Source organism: Nelusetta ayraudi, unplaced genomic scaffold, assembly GCF_046127955.1.
Source record: "Nelusetta ayraudi isolate G7.1 ecotype Tasmania unplaced genomic scaffold, CSIRO-AGI_Nayr_v1 ptg000114l, whole genome shotgun sequence".
NCBI classification, from domain to species: Eukaryota; Metazoa; Chordata; class Actinopteri; order Tetraodontiformes; family Monacanthidae; genus Nelusetta; species Nelusetta ayraudi.
Window position 1 is genome coordinate 1,070,720 of NW_027466164.1, and position 27,769 is coordinate 1,098,488.

General features: G+C 45.8%; 1 protein-coding gene across 2 annotated transcripts; it reads left to right on the forward strand.

Annotated features, from left to right (window-relative positions):
* Nucleotides 1–147: 147 nt before the first annotated feature.
* On the forward strand, nt 148–10,363 carry txndc16 (thioredoxin domain containing 16). 2 transcript variants are annotated; one of them, XM_076049374.1, is made up of 20 exons: nt 148–787; nt 1,133–1,297; nt 1,424–1,506; nt 1,628–1,701; nt 1,862–1,936; nt 2,166–2,287; nt 2,451–2,541; nt 2,939–3,104; nt 3,279–3,448; nt 3,571–3,631; nt 3,721–3,859; nt 3,954–4,103; nt 4,456–4,515; nt 4,847–5,042; nt 5,253–5,389; nt 5,511–5,595; nt 6,240–6,381; nt 7,533–7,720; nt 7,836–8,026; nt 9,858–10,363. In XM_076049374.1, exons 2-20 carry the CDS (start codon nt 1,153–1,155, stop codon nt 10,058–10,060), a joined length of 2,478 nt encoding a protein of 825 aa, XP_075905489.1. In that variant the 5' UTR covers nt 148–787; nt 1,133–1,152; the 3' UTR covers nt 10,061–10,363. The 2 variants fall into 2 exon arrangements, with proteins under 2 accessions (XP_075905489.1, XP_075905490.1); XM_076049375.1 differs by having other exon boundaries at nt 148–768.
* The last annotated feature ends 17,406 nt before the right edge of the window (nt 10,364–27,769 follow it).

Consider the following 27,769-nt stretch of genomic DNA (forward strand, 5'->3'; position numbering starts at 1 on the left):
GTCATGTTTGTATAATGAGTTCTGATATATACACAAACTGTCTGCACTTTATTTTTGGATATTGAATGGCTCGATAAAGATTTGTTTAAACAAAAGGAGCGCGTGGGACAGGGAAAAAAAAAAAAACTCAACACATTTTGAACGCGTTTACGTCAAGGTAACAAAGGAGTGATGTCCGGCATTTGCCGGAAATGCAACTCGCACTTCAAACTAAAAAGGTGAAAAGGTCGTGAGCGTCACACCGCAGCATATGTCGAGGGGTAAAAGAGTGTAATTTATTACTGCTGCCAATCTTGTAAATATAGTCTCGTATGGCGCCACCTTTAGTTAAAAAAGACCGAGCAGTTTGTCGGAAACATCGTCGTTCGTCTCAATAATCTATTTTAATTTGAAGTAATCGCGCCGGAAGTTGGTGAAACCGTGGAAAAACGCTGCCTAAAAAACATCAACATAGCCATTACTTCATAGCGTGTACATATTTCAACAAGACTATGCAGGCGGGCAAAAAAACACGATAGCAACTTTTTTTTATCGGGACTTTGTTTGGATTCACATGAGGCTGTTGTTGACCCTGAGCCACCGGAAGGTGTCAGTCACCACCGGGAGGCAGCGATCAGTTGGTTTGCTAAGCTAAGGAGATGCCGATCATTAATATTTGCAATGCAGTCGCGACAAGGCACATCCGCCAGTGTGCTGCTCTCCTCCGCACTATAGAACTGGCGCCCAGCCGAGTGTCACGTCTCCTCAGCGCACCGGGGCCGTGACGCGGTCTGTGCCACCTGACACGGTAGGAGCTGCACTCCCATGTCCACTTGGAGTAATAATAATAATAATAATAATAATAATAATAATAATAATAATAATAATAATAATAATAATAATGCGGGAAAATCTAACCTTATATTGCACCAAATGTTTTTATACTTTGGTGAAGAGCTGACGTATTTATTTTATTGTTAACGCTTGTTATGAATGTTCTGTGAATAAATGATCTGAAGTCAAAAACTAAAGTTCTGATTTTCTTTTGCGAGAAACATTTTTTCTTGCTTTGTGCTTCCAACATTACATTCTTATAGGCAACCCTGTTCTGATATTGCACCTCTGTGTGTTTTGAAAATGATTCTTTCCAAAGAACCGAGCTTCTTCTTCAGCATGATGTGGATTTGCATGGGTGTCCTCCTGCTGTGGGTGGGCTCGAGGGGACATGCAGAGTCCCACCTGGTCCAGTTCTCACCTGCAGACTTTTACAACAAACTGGAGGCAGGGAAGATCATGCTTGTCTTCTTCCAGCGTCAAGGTGTGCTGCTGGTATTTGCCGAGGAGTATGCAGTGAAGTTGCTTTGAAATTGACTTTTTGTTTGCACGGGTTTGTGCTGCAGGTAAACATCTTAACTGACAAGCTTTTGTTTCCCCTTTTGAGCAGCATGTCCAACTGTCTCTCTGTTCTTGGCGGAGCTGGAAAAGTCAGCGGTGGTTCTGCAAGATTACGGCATACTAGTTGGGAAGGTGACCGTCCTCGCCTCCTCGCCTCTGTGCCTCTGTGCCTCTGTGACTGCATTTGTGACATGACTGAAGTTTCAATCATAAAAAAAGAAAAGTGAATTCACTTTGATCCATTGACTTGCAGCTCAGCTGTAATGAACAGCCGGTGACCAGATACTGCACAGAAGAAAGGCTGCGGCACAGAGCTTTCCTCTTCAGGTACACTGTGCAGTCGCAGCACACTTTACACACAGGAAGGACAGGGAACTGTCAAATCAAACATCACAATTGCACTTGTTAAGTTATAATACTACTCTGCACTGTTTCGCTTTTATCTTTCATCTCTCTTTGAGACCCTGACGTGTCTGTTGGTTGCCAGGTCGGGTAAAGAGTTCCTGAGTTTTGACCTGGACACCTTGTTCGATGTCAACTCAATTGTCTCCGAGGTGTTGTTGTGAGTAAACGCCACTCCCTCCTCCGTCAAGTAAAACAATCAGTATGAGAGTCATTCAACGTACTTCCTACCTGCTGAGTTTTTATTTATCCAGGTTTGTTTGATTGCATAGTAAGGCCTTCAAAATGTGTGTTTTTTTTTGTTGTTGCCATTTTTAGTATCAGTAACTTGTTGTGGTTTTCGGTTGTCTGTGCTAATTTAAAAATGACCTTTTTTTCCTTTTTAACAGTGCGATTTTGCGTGAAGAGGTGAAGTATGTCCACACGGACACAGACCTGATGATCATGGAGAAGGGGGCCAAAGGGAAGAAGGACATTGTTCTGGGCTACGTCCTCAGTCTGGGAACTCAAGGTAGCAAGGGGGATGACGCTGTACATGCTCACATGTGGCCCAGGGGGTTGCGGGGGTTGGGGGGATAGAAGGATGGTGCATGCAAGATCCTGACTTATGATTGATGGATGTGAGTCAATAAGCCAATCATGTATTGTTGGCTGTTTTCACCGTGTGCCTAAAGAGCACAGATCGTTCATGGAGACAGCGTACGCATATGGATCCAAATACCAGTTCATACTCATAACGGGAGGCCCAGTTTTGAAGTACTTGGGGTGAGCGTTTTTATATATATGTATATATATATTTTTTTGTTTGTTATAATTTTACTTTGACTCAGTTGCAAACTGTGAATGTGGAGTTACATGGCAAAAAAAGCAGCGCTGTTCTTTGTAAGCTTTATTTAATTTTTTTTACTGTACACATTGTTATTATTATATAGTACTCCACCCTGCTCAGCATGCTGCAGTTATATGTTTTATTATATTTCATTTTCATTTCCTTTCAGCTATTTCACCCAAACGCTGCATGCATCACGTTGTCGGTGTTTTGCTTGTATTCTCATTTCATTGTGTAATTTTCACGTTCTTCTTCTTGCTCCTACTGTTTTTATTGTGCGTCACCTCCTCAACGAGGCGTCCAAATGAACCTTAGTTTGTGTATTTTTCACAGCGCCGAGTCTTTGGAACGCTCTCGAGTGTGGTTCCTGCACTGCCGGCTTCACGGCTCATCCAAGACCCCCCTGAACTCTGAGCGCTGCCCACTGACCACCATGCCAAAGCCCCTGACCACCCTCAATCTTCACTCCTTCCTGCAGCTCATGGAATCTCCACTAGTGGTCAGTACAACACAGCAGACTAACGCAAACCTCTCGTGCTCGGTGCCTGCTGTTTCCCGATAAGTTATGCTGGGAAAAGAATCTCATAAATTGAAAAAAAAAAATGCATTTATTTCAAATTGAGTTTTGTGTTAAAAGTGCAACATTTCTCACATTGTCACATCCCTCCGACAGACGGAAGTTTACGACGACCCCTCCTCCGTCCAGCCACCGCCGGTTCCTTATCAGCAGACCCCTCAAGTCTTCCTGTTTTCTCGTCCCGCCACGGCTCACCTGGACCGGGACACGGCCGCCAGTCTGGCCTGGAAGCTGCGTGGCCTCGCGCTGACGCTGCTGGTTCACAGGTGCGCTTTGTTGAGGTCGTCTGAGAGTCTGTGCTTGATCTGTGTTTCTCCTTCAGCACTGCAACATGCTGTTAACCCGAAAACATAGTCACATGGATGCTGGCCTTTTGTTTTTTTTTTAGAGAGAGTCCTTCAGTGAAAATCCCAGAAAAATATAATGCAGCGTACCGGCTCCCTGCAAAGGTACCGCATCATTCATTTCAGCGGTGCTCTCAAGTTCACATTTTAGTTCAGCCACTTTTTCTGACAGCTGTGCTGATGTGCTTTTGAAGAGTTCAGACGTCAAGTACGTGACCCTGCACGACCTCGACGAGGTGCTGGAGCTTTTGGAGAGACTGGAGGACGAAGAGGTGGTGGTTGAAGACGAGGAGGGGGCTTCGGAGGACAACGAATTTGAGCGTTTCATTCATGGTGAGCTCCTCGTCGGGGAAGGCGCTGATCAAAATCTGAGAAATTAAACAAAAGACAAAATTGCTCTCTGTCTTGTGTCTTTGCGTGTGTGAAGTTCACGAGCTGGACGACGAAGTCGCAGCAGCACTATTTGAAAAACGAACCACGTTGCTGGACAAGGAGTCGGTCGGCCAGCTCACCTCTGACAACTTCCACGACGCAGTAGCGCAAAGCAGCCTGACGGTGGCTCTCTTCTACTTTCAATGTAAGGGAGCCTCTCCTCAGTGGTCCTGACAAGCATGTATGAAAGAAGATTAGGGCCACAACAAGGTTTTTATTTAAGTTTTCATCTTGAGTTTTAGGTTGACATTTTTGGCTTTGTTCTCGACATTCTTCGACATTTTGACTTACTTCGCGTCATTAATTGCAAAATTTCGACTTTATTCACGAAATTACAAATTTATTCTTGACTTGGAAACTTGGGGAAAAAAAATCTATCTAGATTTCTTTTTTTCTCTTCTTGTGGCCCTAATCCTCTTCCGTAAACACAGGACGAAAACAGCATCAAGCGCGCAAAAATAAATGATGAACGTTGCTTTTCTTGCTCTTACCACTAGGGGATGCTGTTTCCATGACTGTTCTCGAGTCCTTCATTGACGTCGCAAAGAGACTTGCAGGTAAGGCTGAGTCACTTTATCTCTGCTTGTTGGAACGTTTCCCTTTAATTCAGTCTTCACAACAAGAAGACTAAGGATGCATTTATATACCCCGCATTGGAAACATGTGCATCGCTAAAGCAGCGTTTACAGTGAGAAGAGAAGAATTAAAAAGAGTGCAAAGATTAAAGTAATAAGAAATTAAGAAATAAAATATATATGAAAATTATTGAAATCTCTAAATAAATCTATCTAGTAAATAAATATGTCATTAAGTTCCACATCTAATAAAACTAGAATGTTTTCCACGACTTCGGACCTGATTTCTGATCGACTCTGGCCTGGTCTCTAGATTCCGAGGTCCAGATGTCCGTGGTGGACTGCGGCGAGTGGACCCACCTGTGCGCCGCTCGGCCCGTCAACTCCGTGCCGGTCCCCTTCCAGCCAATCAGCAGCTTCCCCACCATCCTGCTGCTCCGCCCCCAGGGCCCGGCTCAGCCTTACGGAGGGCTGCTGGACGCCGAGGCGCTGCATCGCTTCATCACACTGTGAGAAGTTGGAGGGTCAGAAACCAATCAGAGAGACGCACACGCCTTCAGGAGACCTTTTAAGATTTTTAACTTGATGGTCACCATCTAGCAACATACTGGAATCTTGTCAAACACTTGGTTGCATTTTATGTATGAAAGGTGCTATATGACAACTTTTGATTGATTGATTGATTGATTGATTGATTGATTGTCAATTTTCCAACTCAGGAGCCAGCGGCCTGCTCCAGCGCTGCTCTCCAGCCAGGAGGAGGTGAGCTCCTTCCTCCAGGAGGTTCCTCAGCCTGGACTGAGGGGCTACAAGCCCCACAGGTCGCTGGGACTGTTTCACACTCGAGCGCAAGCAAGTAAGATACTGAAACGCACTCCTGTTATGATGACCGACGACCTTGAACAGCACTCGATTGATGTCGGTGTGCTGAGAAGAACCTGAGGTGGGTGATCTAAGCACAACACCTGTGTCGCCAGGTGTGTCCCTGTTTGCTGAAGCAGCACGTTCCCTGAGAGGAGAGGTGCTGACCGGGCTGCTGACGGACGACCTCGCCCAGAAATGGTGACTTCCAAATTTCACCTCTCCCAGTGTCCGCTTTAACGTTTTGACTCGTTTTTTTTTGCTCGTGGAGTCATGAAAGATTCGTCGAATCGCGACTGCACAGTGGCAAATGAAAGAAAAGGACCGATGATCAAAAGTGACCCGCCTTCTTAGAATGCAAAAGTAAAAAAAAAAAAAGTACACAATACAAGTAGGTTGTTGTTAGCCAAGGCCACTAAAAACAATTAACTGATGTGTTTAGCCAATATTAGGTTTTCATATTTCCATTAAGAGCAGGTCCGTTGGTCAGGAGGTGGTGATGTTGTGGCACTTTAGAGGTCCAGTGTGTAAAATGTGACTCAATTTATGATTTTTATATATGTACATATATATGTATATATGACTTTTATTGTACTTTTATTGTACTGCAAGTATACACCTTTATAATTTTTTTATACATTTTTTACCTAGTTTTTATTGATATATATATATATATATATATATATATATGTATAAAGATAAAAAAATAATACAGTTTTACGCACAGCAAAAAAACAGCCATGTACAAATATTTTTCTGAATATAAATCAGCTAAAAATGACATTGTGAATGTGACCATTGTATTCCGAGTTGTATGAACTATTTGCTGTGTATGTGTTGTGTAGGGCTGCCCTGCATGCTGTGCAGCTCCCTGCGGTCCTCGTCTTCCCATCGTGGAGGACTCACAGCCATCCCAGCGCTCTGCCGGTGCCCAGCAGCGCCCCCCAGCTGGTGGCAGACGTCAGCGCGGCTCTGCTGCATCCCATGGTGATCAAACTGCTCCCGCTTCAGCCTCAACCATTTGTTACCGTTTTAAAAACTTTCAGAGGAACTTAGCCAAAGTGTTTATCGGCTTAATGCTGAAACAGTCCTCCTGCCTGCCAGAGGTCAGGCTCCACCATCACATCAAAAAAAAGGCCCAGTTTTTATGTCTTTGGACCTCGGATGATTTGATGGATGTAAACCGAACACGCTTTAGAGGTTTGTGAAAGTTTGGATGAGGCTGTTCACAGTATGTCACAAATAACAAGGCCCATATGTGGGTTGAGAGAGTTTAAACATACTTTCCTCCACACATCCAAGGCCAGAGTCGTGAGTCAACGTCTGAGTTTATTTGACCCTGCTGGAAAGCAAAACAATGAGCTCACGGTCTCAGGGTCGGGACTCTCTGCGTCTGTTTATTGTGGATGAATTTGGGTGGAGATGGGTTAAAAACGAAGCGCTTGAAGATCTGAAAATACTCCGGTGGACAGACCGCTGCCGTGGAAAGTAACAAAAGCTGCCTTTGAGTGGCGCTGTTGTCCTAATTACCGCGGGAGCCACTTTACCAGCTTCAGCTGGTAGCACTGTTCTTCAACCGCTGTGACACGTGCCGCCAGATCATATCATGTGTGCCGTGAAAAACGATCCAGTTTCACTTAAATGGTCGAAAAAAAAAATAAAATAATGACGTTTCATTGTGGAGTGACTTTAAAAACTTTCAAAGGAAAGTTAGTTTAGTTCCTAAATTTCCCCGTCGTGGGACGAATAAAGGTTTATCTTATCTTAGTTTAGTTTCCTCCCAGGATATCAGCTTTGTGCTCATCTAAACAGGTTCGAGTTTCACATTGAGTGAGTATAAATAAATGAAGAGACGACATTGTCCTTATTAGCCCGTCATTCGTGACATGACATTTTATAATATTTTTTTTAGGTGGTGTGCCGAGGGATTTCTTTGATGTAAAGAAAAAATGTGCCATGGCTCAAAAAAGTTTGACAAACACTGAACTGGAGACCTTTAAACAAATGTATTTATATACAACATTTATTGCACATGAAGCCAGAACTGCTTTTCACGCTGATTGTATTCTGACACTGGGATCAGAAACGTCTCTCCGCCTCGCCGTCCCGTCCTCAGCCCCAACATTCTTTCCCGACAGCCCGAGCTGACGGTGGAGAACCTGCCGTCCTTCCTGTCCCTGGGCAAGGCGCTCCTCATGCTCTTCGTGGGCGAGGAAGAGGACGCCGCCGGCTTCAGCCAGAACCGGGCCCTGCTGAGGGAGATGAAGACGGTGGTGGAGCTAGGGAGGAGCAGCATGGGCCAGTACCTGGCCTCCTGGGTCCACCTGTGCGTCCATCTGTCCACTCTGACACCCCCATCGATGCCAAGCCGTCTGCATTCCAGCTCTGCCCCATCCGTCACCTCTAACCCCAACGATTTATCTGATTGATCTGTTTTCCAGTGGTCGCACACCGGCTGCCATGTCCGTCCTGGGCTCGTACCTGGGCTCCATGCCTCCGCTGCCCGCACTGGTCCTCACCCATTTGCCCTCCGGGGATGAGGTCTACCAGTTCCCCCCCAACGCTCCCATTGTGGCTCCCTCCGTGCTCCAGTGGCTGCAGCGGGTGGAGGCCGGAATCGAGAAACCGGCAGGTAGGGAGGAGGAGATCCGGTGGTGTAGTCTAGTTTATTCTAGGTCTATACTCTGATTTTGTTCCCCTCCCAGCCAGGTACACATCTGACCGGCAGCAGCTGCTTCTAAACAACACAAAACAAGGAGCACCATCCGGCTCAGTAATGCATTCGGTATCCAGCATCCACCTATAAGGGATAGACTGATGATGTCATTGTCTAAATGTATTGTAAGCTACACAACATATATAACAGCCGGACTTTAATTAAATGAGCAACAACAGCCCCAAGACAAATTTGTTAGAATAAAGGGAAATGAATAAAAAAAATCAAAACGCCTATAAATGTAATAACGTTTCAGCAATCAAGTGCAAAAAGTTGTGCAAACACACACTTAAATTCTCTGAAGCGCCGCTAAAGCAGCGGCTGATACTCTCAAGCAGATCAGAAGACGACGTGCTGCAAAGCAAACGTTACGTAAAAAAATGTACATTTTATTGTGGCTGTACGGTAATTCGGGACCTTTTCTAGTGGTTATACCTGCGTATCCCGCGGACGGCACCACTAAAGCTAACAATAGAAAGAACAACTTTATTTTAGGGAGCGTTGAAAAGGTGCACGGTCCAGGGCTTCACTCCCGTCACGCTGACCGACGGCACTGTGATAAATCAGACGCTTGTGAGTTCAGCGTTCCAGAGGTCGCCCTCCGCTCCGGTCGCATCAATGACAGCGGCGCGCTGCTCGACCGCAGCAATTACTACGGCCCGTTAGACGGAGTGATGAGGTGACCTTCAGCCAGGACTTTCAGCGCCGCCGCACAGTTCGATATTCACCTGGGTGACTCCAGATACTGACACAGATGGTGTCGTGCAACAAAACTGTCGGCCACAATGACGGAATGTGTGCACCCGATCCATTTCAGGTTGACCTCCTGAACGCCAGGTTGGTTCTCTCATCGCTACCCTGGGGTTTTTGCATGTTGCGGTAGCTTTTCTTCAGTCAGAAAATGTTGTGGTCGTCTAAATACACGTAGTATAAAGACAAAAAGATTTGAGTACTTTTCAGAACAGTACAAAAATGCACCATGGGGAGAAGTGACATTGCTACCGACCTGTATTTTCTATTATAGTTCATTCCAATGTATCCATGTAGGCCTATTACTCACATTGAAAATCCTGAATTCAGAGTTTCGCTGTTTGAACGTGCAGTACTGGTCCTCGAGGAGGCCTGTTTGGAGGGGAACGGTGACAAGACGCAACTTGTCCTGAGCAGTGGAATGAAGTTATGTGTTTTAAGTGCGGCGGCACACGCCAAAAAGGAACCGCGAGGTCCCTGAGACGAGGGTGACGATGGTCCAGGTAGCCCCAGGCACTGGAGCTAAACTGTCTGGGGAGGTGAACTCCTGACCTCTTGGAACCCTGCCGTCCTCCTGGGCTAAGATTAGGCAGCAGCCTCGCTGTGACTCTGTTTACCTGGAGTCATGCATTGTCATACTGCACATTCCAAGCATGGTCTGGTGAGAAACCAGAGACCTGAACCTCTCAAAGATGCATCCTGGCTTTCAGGCCACACATTCAATGTGATTTTACTCCTTCTATTATTATTATTATTATTATTATTTTGGATGATTAAAACTCTGCATTTGTCAACATGCACCAGTCCAGATTTTAAAGTTTACCACAGTCACAGTAACCTTCTCTATTATAATGTGTAACAGCTAATAGGTCCAAATGATTTGCCAATTAATGCTTTTTGTTCTTTCTCACTCAACACAGTTTAACTCAGCAGCTATTTGCAGCCATTTGTTCAGTGGCCACAGTGACAGCAAATCTGACCTCTGTCCTCCCTGCAGGCATGTTGGGTAGCGACAGCTGGCCTGCTCCTACCGAGTTTCTGGATTTCCTGAAAATCATGGACGCTGAAGAGGAAGAGCTGGTGGACGAGGAGAAGGAGAAGGAAAGGGCGAAGGAAGAGGTGATGGAGGAAGACGAGGCTCATTCTTCCTCCAGTGAACACGTTCCTGAGAAAAAGGCCACTGTTCACTCTGAATTGTAACCTCCATGGTGGAAAAGATGACACGAAAAACAAATGTTTGCTATATATATATTTTTAATATACATGTGAGCACTGTTGTGTTAACAAGGGGAGGGAGGTGTGTTGTGGCCACAGACTCCACACGAGCAGCTAGACTGTTGGGTATCTTTCAGTCATTTGGCAACAAATGTACATAAAATTGTACGCATTTACTCTTTTTGAAGTAATAATTATAATAAAAATGTAATCTTTTACCGGTCGAAGCTCACTTCGTTGTAAAAGTACTTAAAAAATAAAATAAACAAACTATTGACCGTTTGTAAACAGCGCCTCTCTGCGTCTTTACTGCAAATGAATGCAAACCAACGGGTGTGGCCAAATGCGGTATTGCACCCTTGTCGAAGCGAGGGAAAAGGCCACATGTGGAGTTAATTAAAAATGTCATAAGAAGGAAGCGGTTAGGGTTAAAGCTGAATTGACATGAAGGTTGAAATGTTTCAAATTTTGAATACTTTGAATAACTTGGTATTTTATTTTAATCAACAATTTGTGTTTAAACAAACAACTTCTAAAGACTTTTGTTGGTTCGCGAGAAGAGTTGGCGAGATGGCGGTTCAGCCGATAAGCTAGCTAGCCACAGGGACCAGAAGCGACAAATGTTCCCGAACTTTTAATGAGTGAAATGGGAACAGAAAAACAAAAACAACACACACGCTGTGTGTGCTGGCTGTTTTGTTCATTTGTATGCGGCTGGGTTTTCATTTCCGCTGCCGCTACACTTAAGCTTGGGGGATTTAGTTGATCCCTCTATGACTGTGATTTGCTTCCGGTCAGCATTGGACTCAGCTCTCTAGTCAAGACCCGCTGGTTTGTTAACTAATAAGTTGGTATTTGTTGCTGTTTTTGTTTGACGTGAGCTTAGTGTCTTGCTGCGTCCCCCTCACGCTCCTGGGTAATGAGTAAAGTCCCTCCTGAGTACAACCCCTAACTGGAAGTGGTGGGCCTGCAGGCTAATTCATATTACTGGAAGTCGCTAAACTCCATTTATGCTGATTTCCTCAAGGTCTCTGTGCCAATGTGACAGAAGAACTTTGACTTACCAAGGCAAACACTTGTGAGACCTGACGTGCTCTTCTGTCCTTTTATTTTTCTCCATCCTTCACTCAAGGTCATATGCAAGATGCTTTTGAGAACTCGGAACCGACCATGGTCAACTCCATAATAAGCATTGGCCTTTTTTAAACACTGCATTGCTGAAAATGATTTTGCTGCTGTTTTTTTTTTTTTTGCTGGTTTTGGTTGGCCTCTACTTTATTCTGCACCGCTCGAGTTGATCATTGTCAGAACTGACGGGAATGGGAAAAGAACAAAAGCCAACGTCGAGCAAATTGGCGTCTGTTACACAGATTGGATGTCTGGATTAGCTTGTTCGGATTGTTTGGGTTATTCAGTGGAGACGGTGATCAGGATCAGTGCCTGGTTAAATTCCCAAGTCACTACATTTGTTAACTTGCCTGGAAAGAAATGTCCGAGGTGAAATAACATTTAGCCAGAACTTTGAACTTTGAAGGACTCTTCCAAGCTTATGTGTTTGGAGTTAGAAATTGAAATTGATCTGCTGGCTCTTGCACAAAGCAAATTTCAATGACCGTGAGCTGAGAGGGAGAAAGTCCAGTTATGCATATCATTTAGTGAAAAGCTATGCGGGGGAAGTCGCAGTTGGACTGACGATGATGAGTTAAACCTGCGAAAGCCTCTTTCATATTCTGCTCATGTTTGTCACAGCTTAAAAACAAAACAAAAAAAACAAAACAACTCTATTGGCGTAGTTTCACATCCAAGAAAGTGTTTTATTTTTGCTTTTTTATTTTCCTAGGTGCTGCAAGCATTGAACTGAAAGATTCATGGAGCCTCATTGAATTCTATTTCATCAGAGTAGCTGATAGAGGCAAATTTGTAATCACCTTTTCAATGAACAAATCTCTTTATATGACATACAATGCATGTGCAATGAAGCTCCAACTCCACAAGAAACTGTCACTGATGTTAAGATAAACTGCACCACCACCCCTGGCTAATTCTTTATCTGTCGCGCTTCCGACATTACTGTAAAAGATGTGTGTGAGATGTCGTGTCTTTCCGGGGAAACACACACACACACACACACACACACCAGCAGAAAATCGCATTTGCTCCTGCCTGGAAAGAGCCTGAGTTGGCATAATCATTAGGGAAATGATTGGCGTTGATCCAGCAGGTAACCAGATTGTTGAGCCGCCGCCACCGGCCCTGCGTTACGTCTGAGTAACAGCAACTCGTACGCAAGCCGCGCGCCTTATTAGATTTCATTTTGATATCATCAACACACACACACACACGGACGCACGCGCGGAGCAGATCGGGCAGCTCGTTCACTCTTAACCTTTGTAGATCTTTCCTTAACATCACTTGCTTCTTTATTCCCCCACACTTGCAAGCGGGCTGTCGTTACTCGGGCCCAGTGCTTACACGACTGCCGATCACAATGAGTGAAAGCAGGCCGTGGTGCTCGGGAAGGGATGTTCTCACGGGATCATTTCCCTTCCTTTGGGCCCCAGATTACGTAACGCGCGCCGAGGCATGTCTGGCCTCAGACTGACTTCAAAGTCGAGGCCGAATCGCGGAGCGCAGGGCGGCTCTCGCACGGGCACGTCGAGAAGGAATCCCACTTGATTAAAGGTCAAAACACTCACACCCACAGAGAATTGATGGGGTAATTGCACACACACGGTCGTGTGCGGGGAGGTGGAGGGCGCCAAAAGAAAAGCAGCGGCGAGGGGTTCTAGGAGAAGGGAGGGTGGGCCGCACCGCTGATGTCGGGAGCCCTGCCGTTCTCTCATGTTGATGCACTTCCTCCCTCTCGCCGAGCACGTTCTCATAGCGCTCAGGAAACCCTGTCATGAGTCACCAATAAGGTGCGGTCTTGAGGTCGCCAAAATATGTTTTCGTAAAGGCCACATAATGGAAAATAACCATGCACCCCGCACCCCAGGGACACCAGAGACAAGGTCTTTGTCCCTCACTTGAAAATGCAAAGGCAGCCGTTTTGTTCTTTAAGAAGGTTTTTTGTTGAATTCTTGAATATATAAGATTTAGTTTTTTCTCAAGTCAGTGAAGTTTATGAAGTGAAAAGTTCACCTTTGGGGGGGCTGAATAGACTCACTGCTCACTAGTTTGACTTGTGAACCTGTGGCAGACGCTTCAGTCACATGGTGGCGCTCCACAAACGACACTGACTGACGGCTGAAGGAAGCCGTCCGTCCGACCCTCATTTCTCTGTCTTTCCACTTTCTCACAGTTGCGTTCCTGTGGTCACGGCTGAACATTTGTTCCTCTTACTGAGGTGCGACGCCGCGTCACCATAGAGACCAGTTGTTGAAATTTCCCGTTCCCTTGGCCTTTGGGGAAACGGGGTAGCGGGAATTGGAGGGATGCGGGGTTCTATTATGAGTCAAAATAAAATTGTATGAGGTCAAACGTGGACTGGTCCCGATGTTTCGAGACAGCTGAGCCTGAGTGTTGTCTTGGCTGCTGACTAATGCCAAGGCTCGTGTACTGAGCAGTTGGATCACATCATCAGAATGCTTTTTCAATTATATAGTCAGACACAAAGATAACAACAAAAAAATAAAAATAAAACATAAAAAAGAAGATTTATTCAAATGTTATGATCTGTGCCATAAAATAAAACCTTTTGTTGAAGATCTCTGGTTCCAGTCGGTTCTGGTGAAGTTGTTTCCACCCCAACAGCTCAGCAGCTCTGACCTGCGATAGTGAGAAATGTGTCTGATTGTAAAATGCCAGGGCGAGGGGGCGTTGATGCAAAGGTCTGGTCAACACAGCCTCTTCCCAAACTCTGAACCATTTATATTATGTGACTTATATTAAGCTTGTACATATTGAACTATTGTATATTCGTGTTCTCCCTGTGTCTGCTGGGTTCCTCTCCAGGTTCTCCAGCTTCCTCCCACACTCCAAAAACATGCATGTGAGGTCAATTGGAAACTCTAAATTGTCCGTAGGTGTGTGTGTGTGTGTGTGTGTGTGTGTGTGTGTGTGTGAATGGTTGTTTGTCTCTGTGACCCAGTGATGAAGTGGCCACAGGTCCAGGGTGTCACCCTGCCTCCACCCTATGACAGCTGGGAGAGGCTCCAACAGACCCCCGACACCCTGAGTGCAGGAGGAGGCGGCTACTGAAAACGGACGGATGCATATTTAACTTGAAAAGTGGAGAAAAAAAATGCCAAACAGACGCTGATGTGAGAGCAGAAGTTCTCACAGCGAGCAGGTCGGACCTGTCTAACCAGACGGTCGGTAATAAAGAGGACTAATAGAATAATGAGGAAAAAGTGAGGTAGAGGAAGTCACGGGAAAAGAATGAGGCACTCTAGACTCCCTAACACTAAATTTCACCCCTGCTTATTTTTTTAATGAGACAAGCAGGAGCCCGGGGAAGAAAAATAAGGATAAGTGAAAGCACCTGTCCCATGGTGCAACTGCTCTTCTTTTAATCCTGTCTAAAAACAACAGCGGCCCTGCCTGATGAGCTGCTCTCCCTCTGCTGCGTGCGCTCAGCCAAGAGAGGGAGCCAGCAACACAACCTGGCGGCCTCCTCCAAACCTCCTCGCCCCAGAGCCATCACACATTGATTTTTGAACTTTAAGATGAACCGTAGACAAGGACGAGGACTCCAGACAGCCCATCTCAGAGCTGATCTCTCTGCGCACATTTCCTGCTCTTGTTGCTTCTGCAGACGAGACGCAATAACGCCAGCGCCCCTGACAATAGAAATTATTTAGTTGAGCATTTAAGATTTTAGATTTATGGCCTTTGCCTCAATGTGATTATGTCAAGAAGGAAATAATGCATCTCCTGCTCCAAAACATACTGCCAGCTCTCAGATGATGTAGCATAAATACTTTCTTCTACTATGATGTTAAAAAAAACATTCTGTGTGCAATTTTAAATGATGGTTTATTTATTTCTTATATTTTTTTTAAATGATTAAATGTTGTGTTTCTTTCTTTTTTGTTTCTTTATTTATTTTTATTTGTTTAGCTATCAATTAATGTTAGCGTCTTTGTGTGTAGAAGTTGATGAGCATGCGCATGTGTATGTTTTCTTTTCATCTGTGTGGTTCAATGTATTAACAAATCTTTAGTTTTTTGTAAAAAAAAAAAGTACCTTCCCTTTATTGTTATTGTTAACCAGTAAAAAATATATTGGTTGCAAAATTCTTCTTCTTCTTCTTCTTCTTCTTCTTCTAAATGCGGTGAAAAACAGTGGCAGCACCATGGCGTCACCTGGTTTATTTGTGGGAATGCCCGTCTCTCTCGCCGGCCCCAGGGAGACTTGCAACACAATACTTTTCAGCCCCCATTGGACAGCTACACAAAAGCTTTGTGTCGGTGTGTGAGCGCGTGCTGGTGTCGCCGTCAGACAGGTGGACAAAAGCAGCCGTCAGTGACTCAGATGGAAAATCTGGCCTGAAAACCTGCGTTTCTCTTCCAAAGGTTTGCTGCTTCCCCATGTGGCGACACCAGGCGACTGATCTTTTATTTATTTCGCCATGTTTTCGTTTGTTGCCACATTCAGTCATGAAATGCAAAAGATTTGCGCGGCTCATGATGATTGGCTCACAGCGATGGAGAAGAGCACAGTGTTCACATCGAGGAAAAAATACATCCGTGAATCATTTTCTGCTCTCTAAAGTGGTTCTAAATGTTATTCCGGCGCTCTTATCGCACGTTTTATCGCCGTTCCTCCGACAAATAGTTTTTCCGTCGGTGGTAATTCAAAGCTCTACGAACGTCACCGTCCCCCATCTGACTCTATCAGAGAATCTACAGGAAATAAATACATGGAGGAGCAATCCTCTAAAAGCCGTCAGAGGATATTTTTGGAGGTGGTTTATAACATACATATAAACATACTGCCACGTTCATTTGAGAGAGAAAAAAAAAGCCTAATGCACATGACTTAATCCTGTAATGCATGAGTCACGTGGCTGGAGTGACAGTAAGGTTGACTGTTATTGCTCTCCTTGGCCTTCTTCCTTTTCATCTGGCCTCCTTTACTGGCCATCTCCTTCGTCTTTGCCAAAGTGCCTCCGCTTTAACGTGCGCATTGAGTTTAACGAAACGTCGGGAGGGAGATGCGACGCGCGGGTCCATCTCAGCTGAGGTAAACCTTTTAAAGCACCCACGTAAAACCTTTCCTGGGCTAAGATCTCCCGTGATGAGTGGGAGAAGCCTGGACATAGACAGAGAGACGTGGGCGCAGTGCTCAGCCCTCGGATGAGAGTCCAACTGTTTTTACTGGACCACTGATTTGACCGGAGACTAATTGGAAGTCAGGGAGTCAGACAGCCGCGGAGGGGAGGGTGATGGGGAGGGGGAGGAGCGGAGCTCGGCATTCCTGCCGATCCTTGGAGAGCAGCGGGGAAGCGCAGGGTGTCCTTCTCCAAGAGGAAGCGGTCACTGGAGCTTGTTTACTCCGATAATGCCCGCGCTCCTGCGATCACACGGCTGATGTTTATTTATGTTCCATTGTAATTTCCCCACGGGAGGTCGTTCTGAAGGCAGATGCACCGATACCGATACCGGCGTTGAGTACTCTACTCGTTCTCATGAAATACGAGCCGATACCACGACGCCGATACCAGTTGTAAAGTATGTGTGTATGACAGTTTTGTTAAGTTTTGTGAAACTTGTGACAGTCGCCCTGTTATAGAAAAACTTGCTGAGGAATGTTGTTTAAATAACATCAAGTAGTTCTCTCACGTGTCATGGCCGAATTAAGTACTTGTTATCGGTGAGTACTGAAATGCAGGTAGTAGTACTCTACTCGTTATGTAAAATATTGGTATCAATACATCCCTTATTTACAAGATGTTATCTATACTGTATTTGGAAGCTCTTCCCTCCTATTGCGTTTGTATGGGACCTGTGTTTTTGTTTCAACTAAAGATGTCTGGGTTTTTGGATTGGAGGGGGGTGGGGGAGCAGGGATTCCAACCTTGACATGTTGCGTTGTGGTATCGGGGGGGTTTGTCAGAGGACAGACGAGTCATCGCTTCACACAAGTCGTGACACATTTTGAAAGCTTCAGCGATGACGCCAACTTTTCCTCCAGTTAAATCCCTTGATTCCCCTTCGTAACGTCGGCTTCAGCACTTCCTGTTGCAAAAAATGGAGAATTCCTCAGGGGGGAACAAGAGGTGAATTTCTGGATGAGATCACAGATTGTGGAGCTGAAGTCTGGCAAAACGGTATTATTAGTCAGTGATGTTCAAAATCTTTGAGCGTTTGGGTGGAAAAACACAGTATCATCATGGCATGAAATAGCTTCTTGCCACAGCTCCCAGTATTTCCTCTCACTTCAGACTCATGCAACAACCTGAAGTCCCTTATTGTTTTTGGAAAAAGGAAAACAGCCGCTGGCCCCTTGGCCTCCTTTTCCAGCAGATGCTGCTGGCAAAAATGAAAAGGCAGCGCAGGAGGTTTGAATTACACTGTTGTTTATCGGAAGATGCTGCAGTCCGAAAACCCTCTTTTCAGCTAAAGAGAAACAAAAATCCAGCGGCGTCAACACAGCGGGCGAGCCAGAGCGGAGATGATGTGATTGCTTCTCCAACTTGGCTCTTCCTGTTGTCACGTCACGGCAACACAATCTCATGACGACCCCCTGCTGGCCGCTCTGTGAGGCGATCACTTAAAGGTCCAGTGCGTAATATTTAATATAATATCATTTTCCAACCCTTTGGTAGGAAACGGTTCTCATATATGAATATATACAGTATATATAAGATATGTAATACAATTTTTGTACGGAGGCCTACGTGAACAATCCAACCCACCTGACAGTGCGTTTCGTAATTAGGGTGACTGCTCACGTCTCCAAATAAACCAACGAAGAAGAAGGTGGACGAGCTATCCAGGTTTGGGTGCGCAGGCCCACTGTAGTTCACTGGCAAACTAGGGCGAGGGAGGGAGAGTGAAAGACGCTGCAGTCTGAAATTTCACCACTTGATGTCGCTTTTTCTTATTCAAAATCTCCAAATATTAGACGCTCAACCTCCGAAGCTGCTCATGCGGCCCATCGTGGTTTTGAACTGCACCTTCACTGTGATTTCTGTTTCAAAGACCTTCTTCCCTCCTCGCTTCCTGGCCTGGAGACAAAACCCAAAGTGGTGTTTTGATCTAAGTGGTCGGATTTGATTCACGGAGGGAAGAAATGTCTCCCGAAGCGCCATCCTGTGTGTGCCATTCTAATGGAGCATTACTGCCATGCCCGTAATGCACAAACAAACAGAAATCTCCCATTAGGACGCTTTTGAACGATCGATATGCAGGAAAAACAAACCTCCTCAGTGTCATTTGCGCCGGAAAAGGCAGATTTTTTTGTTCATGACCATGACATTGATTTTCAGGAAAGGCTCTTTGTGCTGGAGGTGGACGGCCGACGGACAAAAACATATCCCCCTCCTGCGTCGGCCTGCCTGGTCAACATCCTCCCTGGTGTCGGCTGCTCAGGAATGCCCCGCAGTGCCACCGTCCGTCAGAACTGGGGCCACCTCTGGAGCTACAGCTGGTCAGTCAGGAAGTCACGCTTCACACTCACGTCAATGAGGTGCATTCATTTTACTTTGAACAGGTCATTGAAACATCATTGGACAAAATAGAGTAAGAAAAATAAAGCTTTCAATAAAAAAAAATACTATATTTATCATGACAGACAGAAAAGTCCCATTTAAAATACATGTAACTCAATGAGGCTACTTTTGAAACGCAAAATAAACCAATAAGTTTAAAACCTATAGTTCACATTAAATACAAAACCATCCTTCATGATGCGACAATAACTGTAACTTTCGCTCTTTTTTTTTAAATTTTTATTACAATTCATCGTGTCACACTCAACTTACTTGGGAATTTATTCGAGCTCTTGCAGTGAGCAAAAACCAAAACTTCTCCAGCAGTGCAAATTAGCGTTCACCTAAATCAGGTGCTCAGGTGTTATCAGGCTACGGCAGGATAGCGTTACATTCACAGTACCAGGACATGAGTACACGAGTAGAATCTTTCAACCTTTTACTGCGTCGTTCTTTAGCACTGTATCTTCTTCACTCGATAGATCGAGAACAGACACCGTAGATAGAATCGAACAGATGTACGTTACTGATAACATTTGGCAAACCGAGCTGTTGCAGCACTAAAAACATAACAAAACAAACCGTGCAGTCATGACAAGAAAGACTCAAGTGAATCTAAGATGTGTGCTCACTCTAAGAAGGATGTCATCTTCGGTGGTGGTGGTGGGGGCGGGGGCGGGGGGGTACATTCCCATCAGTCATTTTGAGCGTGAGGCTGTGTGATGGGCGAGCGATCCATCCCTGGGGACGGCCAATTGGTGGACACGTGACTCACCAGCATAGGTCATCATTGGCCTGGCTCATTACCAAACGCAGGATGGGCTGTTTGTGTCACCACTCCACCGGGACTGTGGGCTGCAGATGATTGATTTATTTTTATATTTATTCATTTATTCCTAGTTCATTTCATGCATGGGGACTGACTCAAAGCGTTTTCTCTGCGCAACATTGCAAACATATCCTGACATTCACCTGGGGTCGTACATCCCCCCCCCATTAATCACAATTACTGTTAATATCCTTTTAAAAAAAAAGAAAGCGCTGCAGGCCCTTCAAAGCCCGACGGTGTCTTTATTGCTTCCATATGGGGAGCTGCCGAGGTGTGTGTGTGTGTGTGTAGGCATGGCTGGACGTATTCATGAAGTGATGAATGAAGATGTCGAGCAGATAAAGTGAACTCACCGCTCTGTGTGACTTAAAAGTTGGGGGGTGGGGACATGGAATGTTCACAGGATGAAACGAGGGGTGGCGTGGACCCAAATGCAGCACAAACAGCGTATTAGAGATTGCAATGAGGGGGAAGGTGCTGGATCAGGAGCAGGCCCGAACCAATAAGGGCCAGGGAACCGGCAGACAGACACCAGGGACTGTAGACGTGGTCGGGGGCTGAAGGCTGGTCGGGTTGCTGGGGGGGCAGGACGTCGGTCGGAACCAAGAAGGCAGGAGGCGGACGACCAATAGCGGAAGCAGGCAGGTCAGAACACCAGGGAAATGCAAGCAGGATCGGGTCAGGCTCGGTCGGCACCGGGTGCTCAGGCGGAGAACCGCTGGAAGGTCTCGCATGAGAACCAAGAACAATCTGGCAAAGAACGGGTGTGGAGCAGGAGCATATATACTGAGCTGATTGCAGATGATGAGCAGCTGTGAGCACAGGTGAGTGGACTGGCTGATGAGGTGGGCGTGGCTGGCATGCCGAGTAGAAAGGTACTGTGACCCACTAACAGAACTGAACTGTGACACAGGAGGCTCCTGCAGGTTTAGGGTTCAGCAGCGTCCTATGGTTTTTATGAGCGATAATCGTGTGTACGGATACTTGCATTTCAGTTCTCACCGAGACCGAGGACTTAATAAAGCCATTACACATCATAGAATTAGTTTGACTTTTTTTTCCCACAGATGTTCCTCAGCGTGTTTTTCCAGAACATGGGGCGACTGTGACAAGTTTCACTGCAGTACAAACACAAATTGAACAAAATTGACAGATACATATATTTATAACTGGTATCGGTATCGTGGTATCGGCACATGTTTTACAAGGACGAGTAGAGTACTCAACCTTGGTGCCGGATACCTGATATTGGTGTCGGTGCACCCCCACTTTTTACCGTTACTGTGATTCAGCTCAGTAAACAGCAGTCGCAACAACTGTGAGAATGATCAGTTCAAGTCATGTGGTCGTGTGATCTGCTTAGGAGTGCGGCACGAGGAGGAGGTCAGAGGGGGAGCAAGTTTGACACGGAGCGCAATCACAGGAAGGGAGATAACGGGTGAGGGGGAGAGCGGAGGAAGAGGAAGCCCAGGGGAGGACCGGCTGGGGGAGATGGCCATACGTCAATATTTATCAGCCACTCAGCAGAGGAGGGGGGGGCGTCAAAAAATATTTTCATTCCGGGGGGGGGGGTTTGAGCGCAATTTGGCCCCGGCTCCCTTTATCGGTCGTCCGTTTCAGCACGTCAGCCCTGCTCGGAATTCGAGATGCAGAGGTTTTCATTAAGTCCTTCTCACACTCCTCTCCGGACACACCTCATTCGTGTTCAAAGGACCAAATGATTGGAACCATCGACCTCGTGGTGGGCCCACGATTGGTTGTAAAATGTGACAGAGGGGGGGTAGCGCAGTGCTTTGGGTAGCCACCTCACAGGAGGAGATTCTATGTGATGGGATGCGTAGAGAACATGTTGCTTTAATATGAATTGAAAGTGAACCAAAGTGAAGTTGCAAGCAAATCAGTGTCTTTGAAGCCCCACGGCGTGATGACCCTGAAGACACTGACACGACTGTCTGACTATTAATCACTTCTTCATGTTCGGCAGGCCGCATTGAAAAGCTTTAACGGGCCACGTGTGGCCCCCGGGCCGTAGTTCGCCCCATGCCTGACCTACCGGTTGGTATTAGATCTTCTCCATCACTAAACTGCTTGGATCAAACCCCCCCGCCGAGCGCACCTTGAGACACCTTGCTCATCGACTCTGTCGCCGTGTCTCACTGAACATCTGCACAAACTCTGGTTGCAACGTATCCGTCCGACTCTTGTATGTCTGTGTCGTGCTGTTTGCTAATTGTCTCCATTTTGTTTGCATTGCAAGGGGTCCTACGAATAATGAACAACTTCAACGACTGAAGGTCGCAAAATCGGAAAGCGATGGACATTTCGTGTCTTTCCCTCTCAGAGCCTCACGGCCCCTCGTGACCTTTCGCTACATTGATCCCCAGCCCCGCCCCCCCCCCTCCCCGGAAGCGCCCTCGTCCTCCCTCACAGCAGGTAACGACAATTGAAACACCTTCGCACGCAAACACACACGCGCCCATGCCTATGTGTGTACAACAGGCCTTGGCAAACAGTGGGGAACTCGCGATGAAGCCTTTCGACGTTCTTTCCGGTCCAGGATTTCTTTATTTTTGCAATATACTGTACATCGATAAAGCCAACACCATTCCAAAAACAAACAAAAAAAACAAAAAAAAAGTCCCTGTGGTGTTGCTGCTTGGTGCAGCTCGTCGAGCGCTTCGCTGCGCTTGCCCATTTCGCAACGTGTGACTCATCTCAGTCACCTGCGCTGAGCTCTTTGGCGTCGTCGTCATGTTCAGTTCCAGCTCAGCCTCAATTAACAGGCCACCCTCCGGTTCAGTGTCAAGCACGTTATTGTTTTCAGAAGATCCCCTGTGACACCACACGGGGCCTATTTCCAGAACTGCATGTCTAAAGTGCAAAAAAGAATCGATTTCAATTCATGGAAACCTTTTTAAAAAAAAAAAACAAATCCTGGGGCGAGCCACACGCTGCCATCGTTAAAGGCACGTTTCCGTTCCGTCTCTCCACAGCGTTTCGGATGCCCATCGTAATATCACCACCAGTTCGACCTGTTGGAGTTAATAAGCGCTGGCTCTCCCGGAGCTGCTTCGGGTTAGTTTCAACAAACCCAGTGATACTGAATGTGTCCAGACTTGAAAGATGGGAAGATAATCTGTCAAGCCACAGCCCTCTGCGCTCGGCCTCTGAGATGAGTGAAACTAACAACTCCATCATCACTGTGATTGTCGGGGATTACTAACACTATCCAAACAAGAGGTGCTTAAATTATGTCAGCCGATGGACTTTGGGAAGTTTAAACTAAAGAGTTTGCAATTAAAGAGACTGTTTGAAAATGATTCATATTGTGAGGGGATCTTCCTCCAGGGTCGCACCTTTTTCAAACTTGGCACTTCTTATCATCACGAATACAGCATCTCTTCTTGTTGAACAGGTTTTCTGATTGACAGCGAAGCGCGACAGGAGCTGCTACAGTGCGTTCCCAGCGTTGATATTTATTGAGAAACTTCATCCAGATGGAACAGTGAAGCCTTTTCTATGGAGCCAAGCAAGTTTTGCTTCAACCTGAATATGGAACAGCGTAAAGCATAATACTATACTTTGCTTTAAACTCAATATTGCACACGTGCAAAATGGAATTTCAAGTAAGAAGAAAACAAACATCAAAATGAATTAAATGTAAATTTCAACTGTGACCTTTGACCTTTTTGGCTGATAATAAATTTAAAAATAAAACAACAATTATAAACCAAGGAAGCCATAATAATAATAATAATATCCTTCAATCGACGTTCTGTTCTGATTGACGTGTAAAAATATCACCCGAGCATTCTGGGATCTGTAGCATTAGCGCTACATGTGCTTTACAATACCATTGGGCCAGCGGCTCTAGCAGTGATTGTGTATTGGCCTCGCGGGCCGAACAAGATGACACTGTGGGCCAAATTTGGCCCCGCAAGCCAGAGTTTGACACATTTGTGCCAAGGCTGTCGGCTTTCCCTTTTGCGGTCGGGTGCATCCTGCATGCGTCAGACAGGGCAGGGAAAGATAAGCAGACCATCGCTGTCACTCATCTCGGCCGGGCCTGTCGACAAAGTTGCCTTATTTTTGGCCCTGACGGGGTGTAAACACCTGCCAGGAGCTTGTGGGAAAGAATCAGTGTTATTTGGATGTACAAACAAACCCAGTAAAAACATGTGAGAGTATCAGCTATTGCTTGCACGTGGATAGGAAGTCACCCAGGCAGAATACATATAGTGATAACATGAATACCAACAATTGTGAAGAGTGGAACACCCAGTTTGCCGCTTCTCGCCCGCACAGGAAGTGGTGGAGGGCGAGGGAGGGGAGACGCGTCAGCCAGCAGTTGGCCGTTTTTCTCAGCTGGAAGATCGCTACAGATCTTTTTTTTTTTTTTTATTATTTCTACCACGTGTTGTTCCCCCCCCCCCATGTAAGCTCACGCTCCCGATTTTATGCCGCGGGCTGACTTGGGTTTACCGCCAATGGAGAGGAATCACTCCCCACTGCACTGGGTTCATATAACGAGCTCCAAACGGCGACAGACGCAGCAGCTTTACGAGCTTTTTAAACCGGTGGAAGAATGCCCCTTTGTCACGGTAGCGGTCGAAGGCGCTGGCTTTATTTCGGGGTTTTTTTAACCATCTGAAATGGAAATTTAAAGTCAAACATAAAAAATACTGAGAGTGATCCGACTCACTATTCGGTCTGACTCACATTCGTCTTGCGGGAAGTCCCGTTCAATTAGCGCCAAATCATTTAGCGAAGAGCTCAGTCAGAAAACGTTTCGGATAAATTTCCACATCACTTCTCCGGCCTTCTGTGTTATCCCCCCTGACACTGTGAAGTGTTTGCTTTGAGTACAATTCTAATGAGGTTTCATGCGACATAAAGCTTTAAAAAAAAAAAAAGTGTGTTTAACTCCAGCAGCGGCGGAGGAGCTTGAACGCCGTTGAGTTTGGTGCTGGTCTTCGTCCTCCTGAGGTATTCACATCCCTCCGGAGTGTTTGTTTCCTCCATCTGTCGTGACTTGCAGAAATTGGGCTTTAAAGTTGCTTTGACTCTTTGACCCTTGGCCCACTCTAAACCTCTTCATCCCGTGCGCCTGTTGAGAACAACAGATTTAGCCCATCAAAGTTCCGGAGAAAGAAAATAACATCTCATTGTGCGGGGGTGTCCGTGCGTGTGAACGGTGGCCGGCTCAGTCCAAACAAGTAGTTTGCTCCAAGTGGTTGCATTCCATTTCCTCTTTTTTTTTTCTTCCAACACGGATCCCAGATCCATCAGCGTGTCGGCCTTAAAAGCAGGCTGATCGGAAGCGGCACTGAAAATGTGATATTTTAATGACTGTGCCCGCGTAGCTAATGGGTCACTTGGCTCCTTCCTGTCTTAAAATGCAAAAATTCTCAAGACTTTCTAGTTTCTAGTTGGGATTTTATTCTCATCTGCATCTCTAGCAAAAGAGCGCCCGTCGGTTCTTGAGGACGGCTGTGTGAAGGATGACAGGAAATGGACATAAAGAGACACTCTGTCATTGAGTTTCATGGTTTTTCTGCATTTGTCATCAGTGATTAAAAGTGCAGTAGCAAAGATTGCCTTAAAGTAAGTGCGCCTTGGTATCCAAACAGCAGCGAGCGTGATTTAAAATGCATCGTGGACGCACGTGTGGAAGCCCTCCCTTCCTCTGACCTCGTCGACACGCACGAGCAAAAGAAATGATCCAATTAACGGGACAGGGTTGATTAATCAACGATTCAATTACGTGCCATAAATCGAGTTTGGGGCGGCGTGTACCAGACGTCCGTTTGCTCAATTGGATGTAATTGTTTATTGGTGGGACATTAATTGACACAAAGTGAGGAGGATACATAGGGGAGGATGGCTAATCATCGTGGGGAAATTACATTCTGCGTAAATCAAATAACACTTTGAACTGCGTGGGTCAGCGTAGAGTTTGCTCTCGATTTGTCCAGTTATTCCTTAAATGGTGTGAGCTTAATAAGGTGATTCACTGACTGCTGCTGCTCTTTCAAAGTAGCATGTGTTGCCCATATTCACCGCTATATTTTACAACCCCTTTAATTTATTTTTTAAAACTATTAAAATGAGTAGATATTTTTTAAATCGTTTTTTTAGTTCAAAAAAAAAAAATCCAAAAACTTGTTTTTGGTGTGAACCGCCTGGTTGGTTGTTAGCAGAGCCCTAAAACCTGAACTTGAGTCGACTTGAATAATCACATTAGACGCTGACTGTACAAACAGCGGATAACTGGTATCAAGTTGCTGAATTTGGGAAACGTGTTGCGTAACTATTGGTTCATTGGAAAGATGACAGTGACACAGTCATACATGTAGCATTTGAATCACTCTCTGGCTCGGTGCAGCTTTTTGCAAGCGTCAGCTCCCACAGCCAGACCCTGGCAATCAGCTGGAGTCTGGTGGGACAGAGGTGGCACGGTGACTTTCGCAGTGAAAGAGCATGGGAGCTGAAGCGAAATGTATATTCTTTGTGGTTTTCACTGTTTATGTCCGGGGCCTGAAGAGAGAGCCATGACTCATCTTAGGAGCATGTAAAGAACACAGAAAGTCTCTCTGATCTGACTTTACTGAGGGACCAACGCTAGAAAACAGATTGTCTGTCCTAAGGTATTCAGGGATTTGCTTGTGATTCATGTGTAATTTTTTAGCTTGTAAATAAATAACGCAGACCTGCCAACCTTGGCTAAATACTTTAAGTAGCCATGCCGCCGTCACGGCAGTTCCGAGTACATTCATTTATTGAATGGCAGCAAATATTTGATATTATTGAACATTGCAATATCTCTGTATTTGGCATTATCGATATTGAGGTATTTTCATATTGATATTGAGATATTTAAATGTATATATATTCAATAATATCAAATATTGCAATATTCAATAATATCAAATATATTTGTCCTTATATGTGATATTTTTTGTACTCTCACGAATGTCAAATGCAGATGTGACAGTAATATAAAATATCCCGATATTCGATGATATCCCGATATTTCACACTATATGAAATAACATTGAATATCGACCCTAGCCGCAGTGCCTCTTCCAACGGCGTTCTGGACACAGATCTTGTGCAGATGAGGAGCAGTGAGTGCAGGTTGGCCTCGGTTTTGTTGCAAACGTTGCCGCGACCACCGCTGTTATCGTGAATCATGGCTCCAAACCAAAATAGGCCAGCTGGTCGGAGATTATGAGACTTGCGTCGACACTTCCACCCTCCACGCTGGCTGTCGAAAGATCACTGCTGTGGCCAGCGCTCGCGCTCAACACGTCGGCCTACTTAGACTCTGTAGCGACAAAGTGCTTCCTTTTAATCTAACACGTCTACATTGAGAGCGAGTTTCATTCTCGTTCCCACTGCATTATGTATGTGTTCCTGAGTGGGCGTGTGTATGCGTGTGTGTTTGTGTGTGTGCTTGCGTGTGTGTTTGCGTGTGTGTTTGTGTGTGCAAAGGGCTACAAACAAAGCAGGGCAATTGATGAGACGTTTATTTACACAAGCCATAAAACCATCCACGCACGCTTGCACACACCCATACGTGCACGCGCGCACACACACACCACACACACACACCACACACACCACACACACACACACACACACTGACTGGCACAGTTCCTTTACAGTACTTTATAATTACAGAGCACGAGGCATTCAGGTAGGTAGCATTCTGGTTTCGTCGTCATTATCAGTGCTGTCCATCGCACCCTTTCACATGCACACGCTCGCGCGTCAGGTAACCACACAGAGGCATAAACACAGGGTGACACGGGGGGGGCTGGGGTGGGAGAAAAAAGACACAAGCTCGCACAAAAATCACAACAGGAAAACTTGCGCACGGGGCCTGACAGGCGAAACTGACACATGACATTCACAGGAAGCAGTAATTCACCGTCGGAAACACTGAACATTTCTCATGCCGAGCTCAGGACTGACAATCTCACAACAAAATAGCAGCATTGCGGTTACCATTCTCTCTTTATTGACACCTAAATATACAACAAGGCTTGCAGGCCAAACATTTATTTCCCCTCAGCCGATTAGAATTTCTCAAGCTCGCGTTCCAGCAGGTTTATAACAGGCGATCCGGTTAAAGACGCCAAAGCAGGATAAGATGTGGCAAGAGCAACGGCGGCCCCGCCGTGTTCCCACTGGTCTCAGTCCCTGG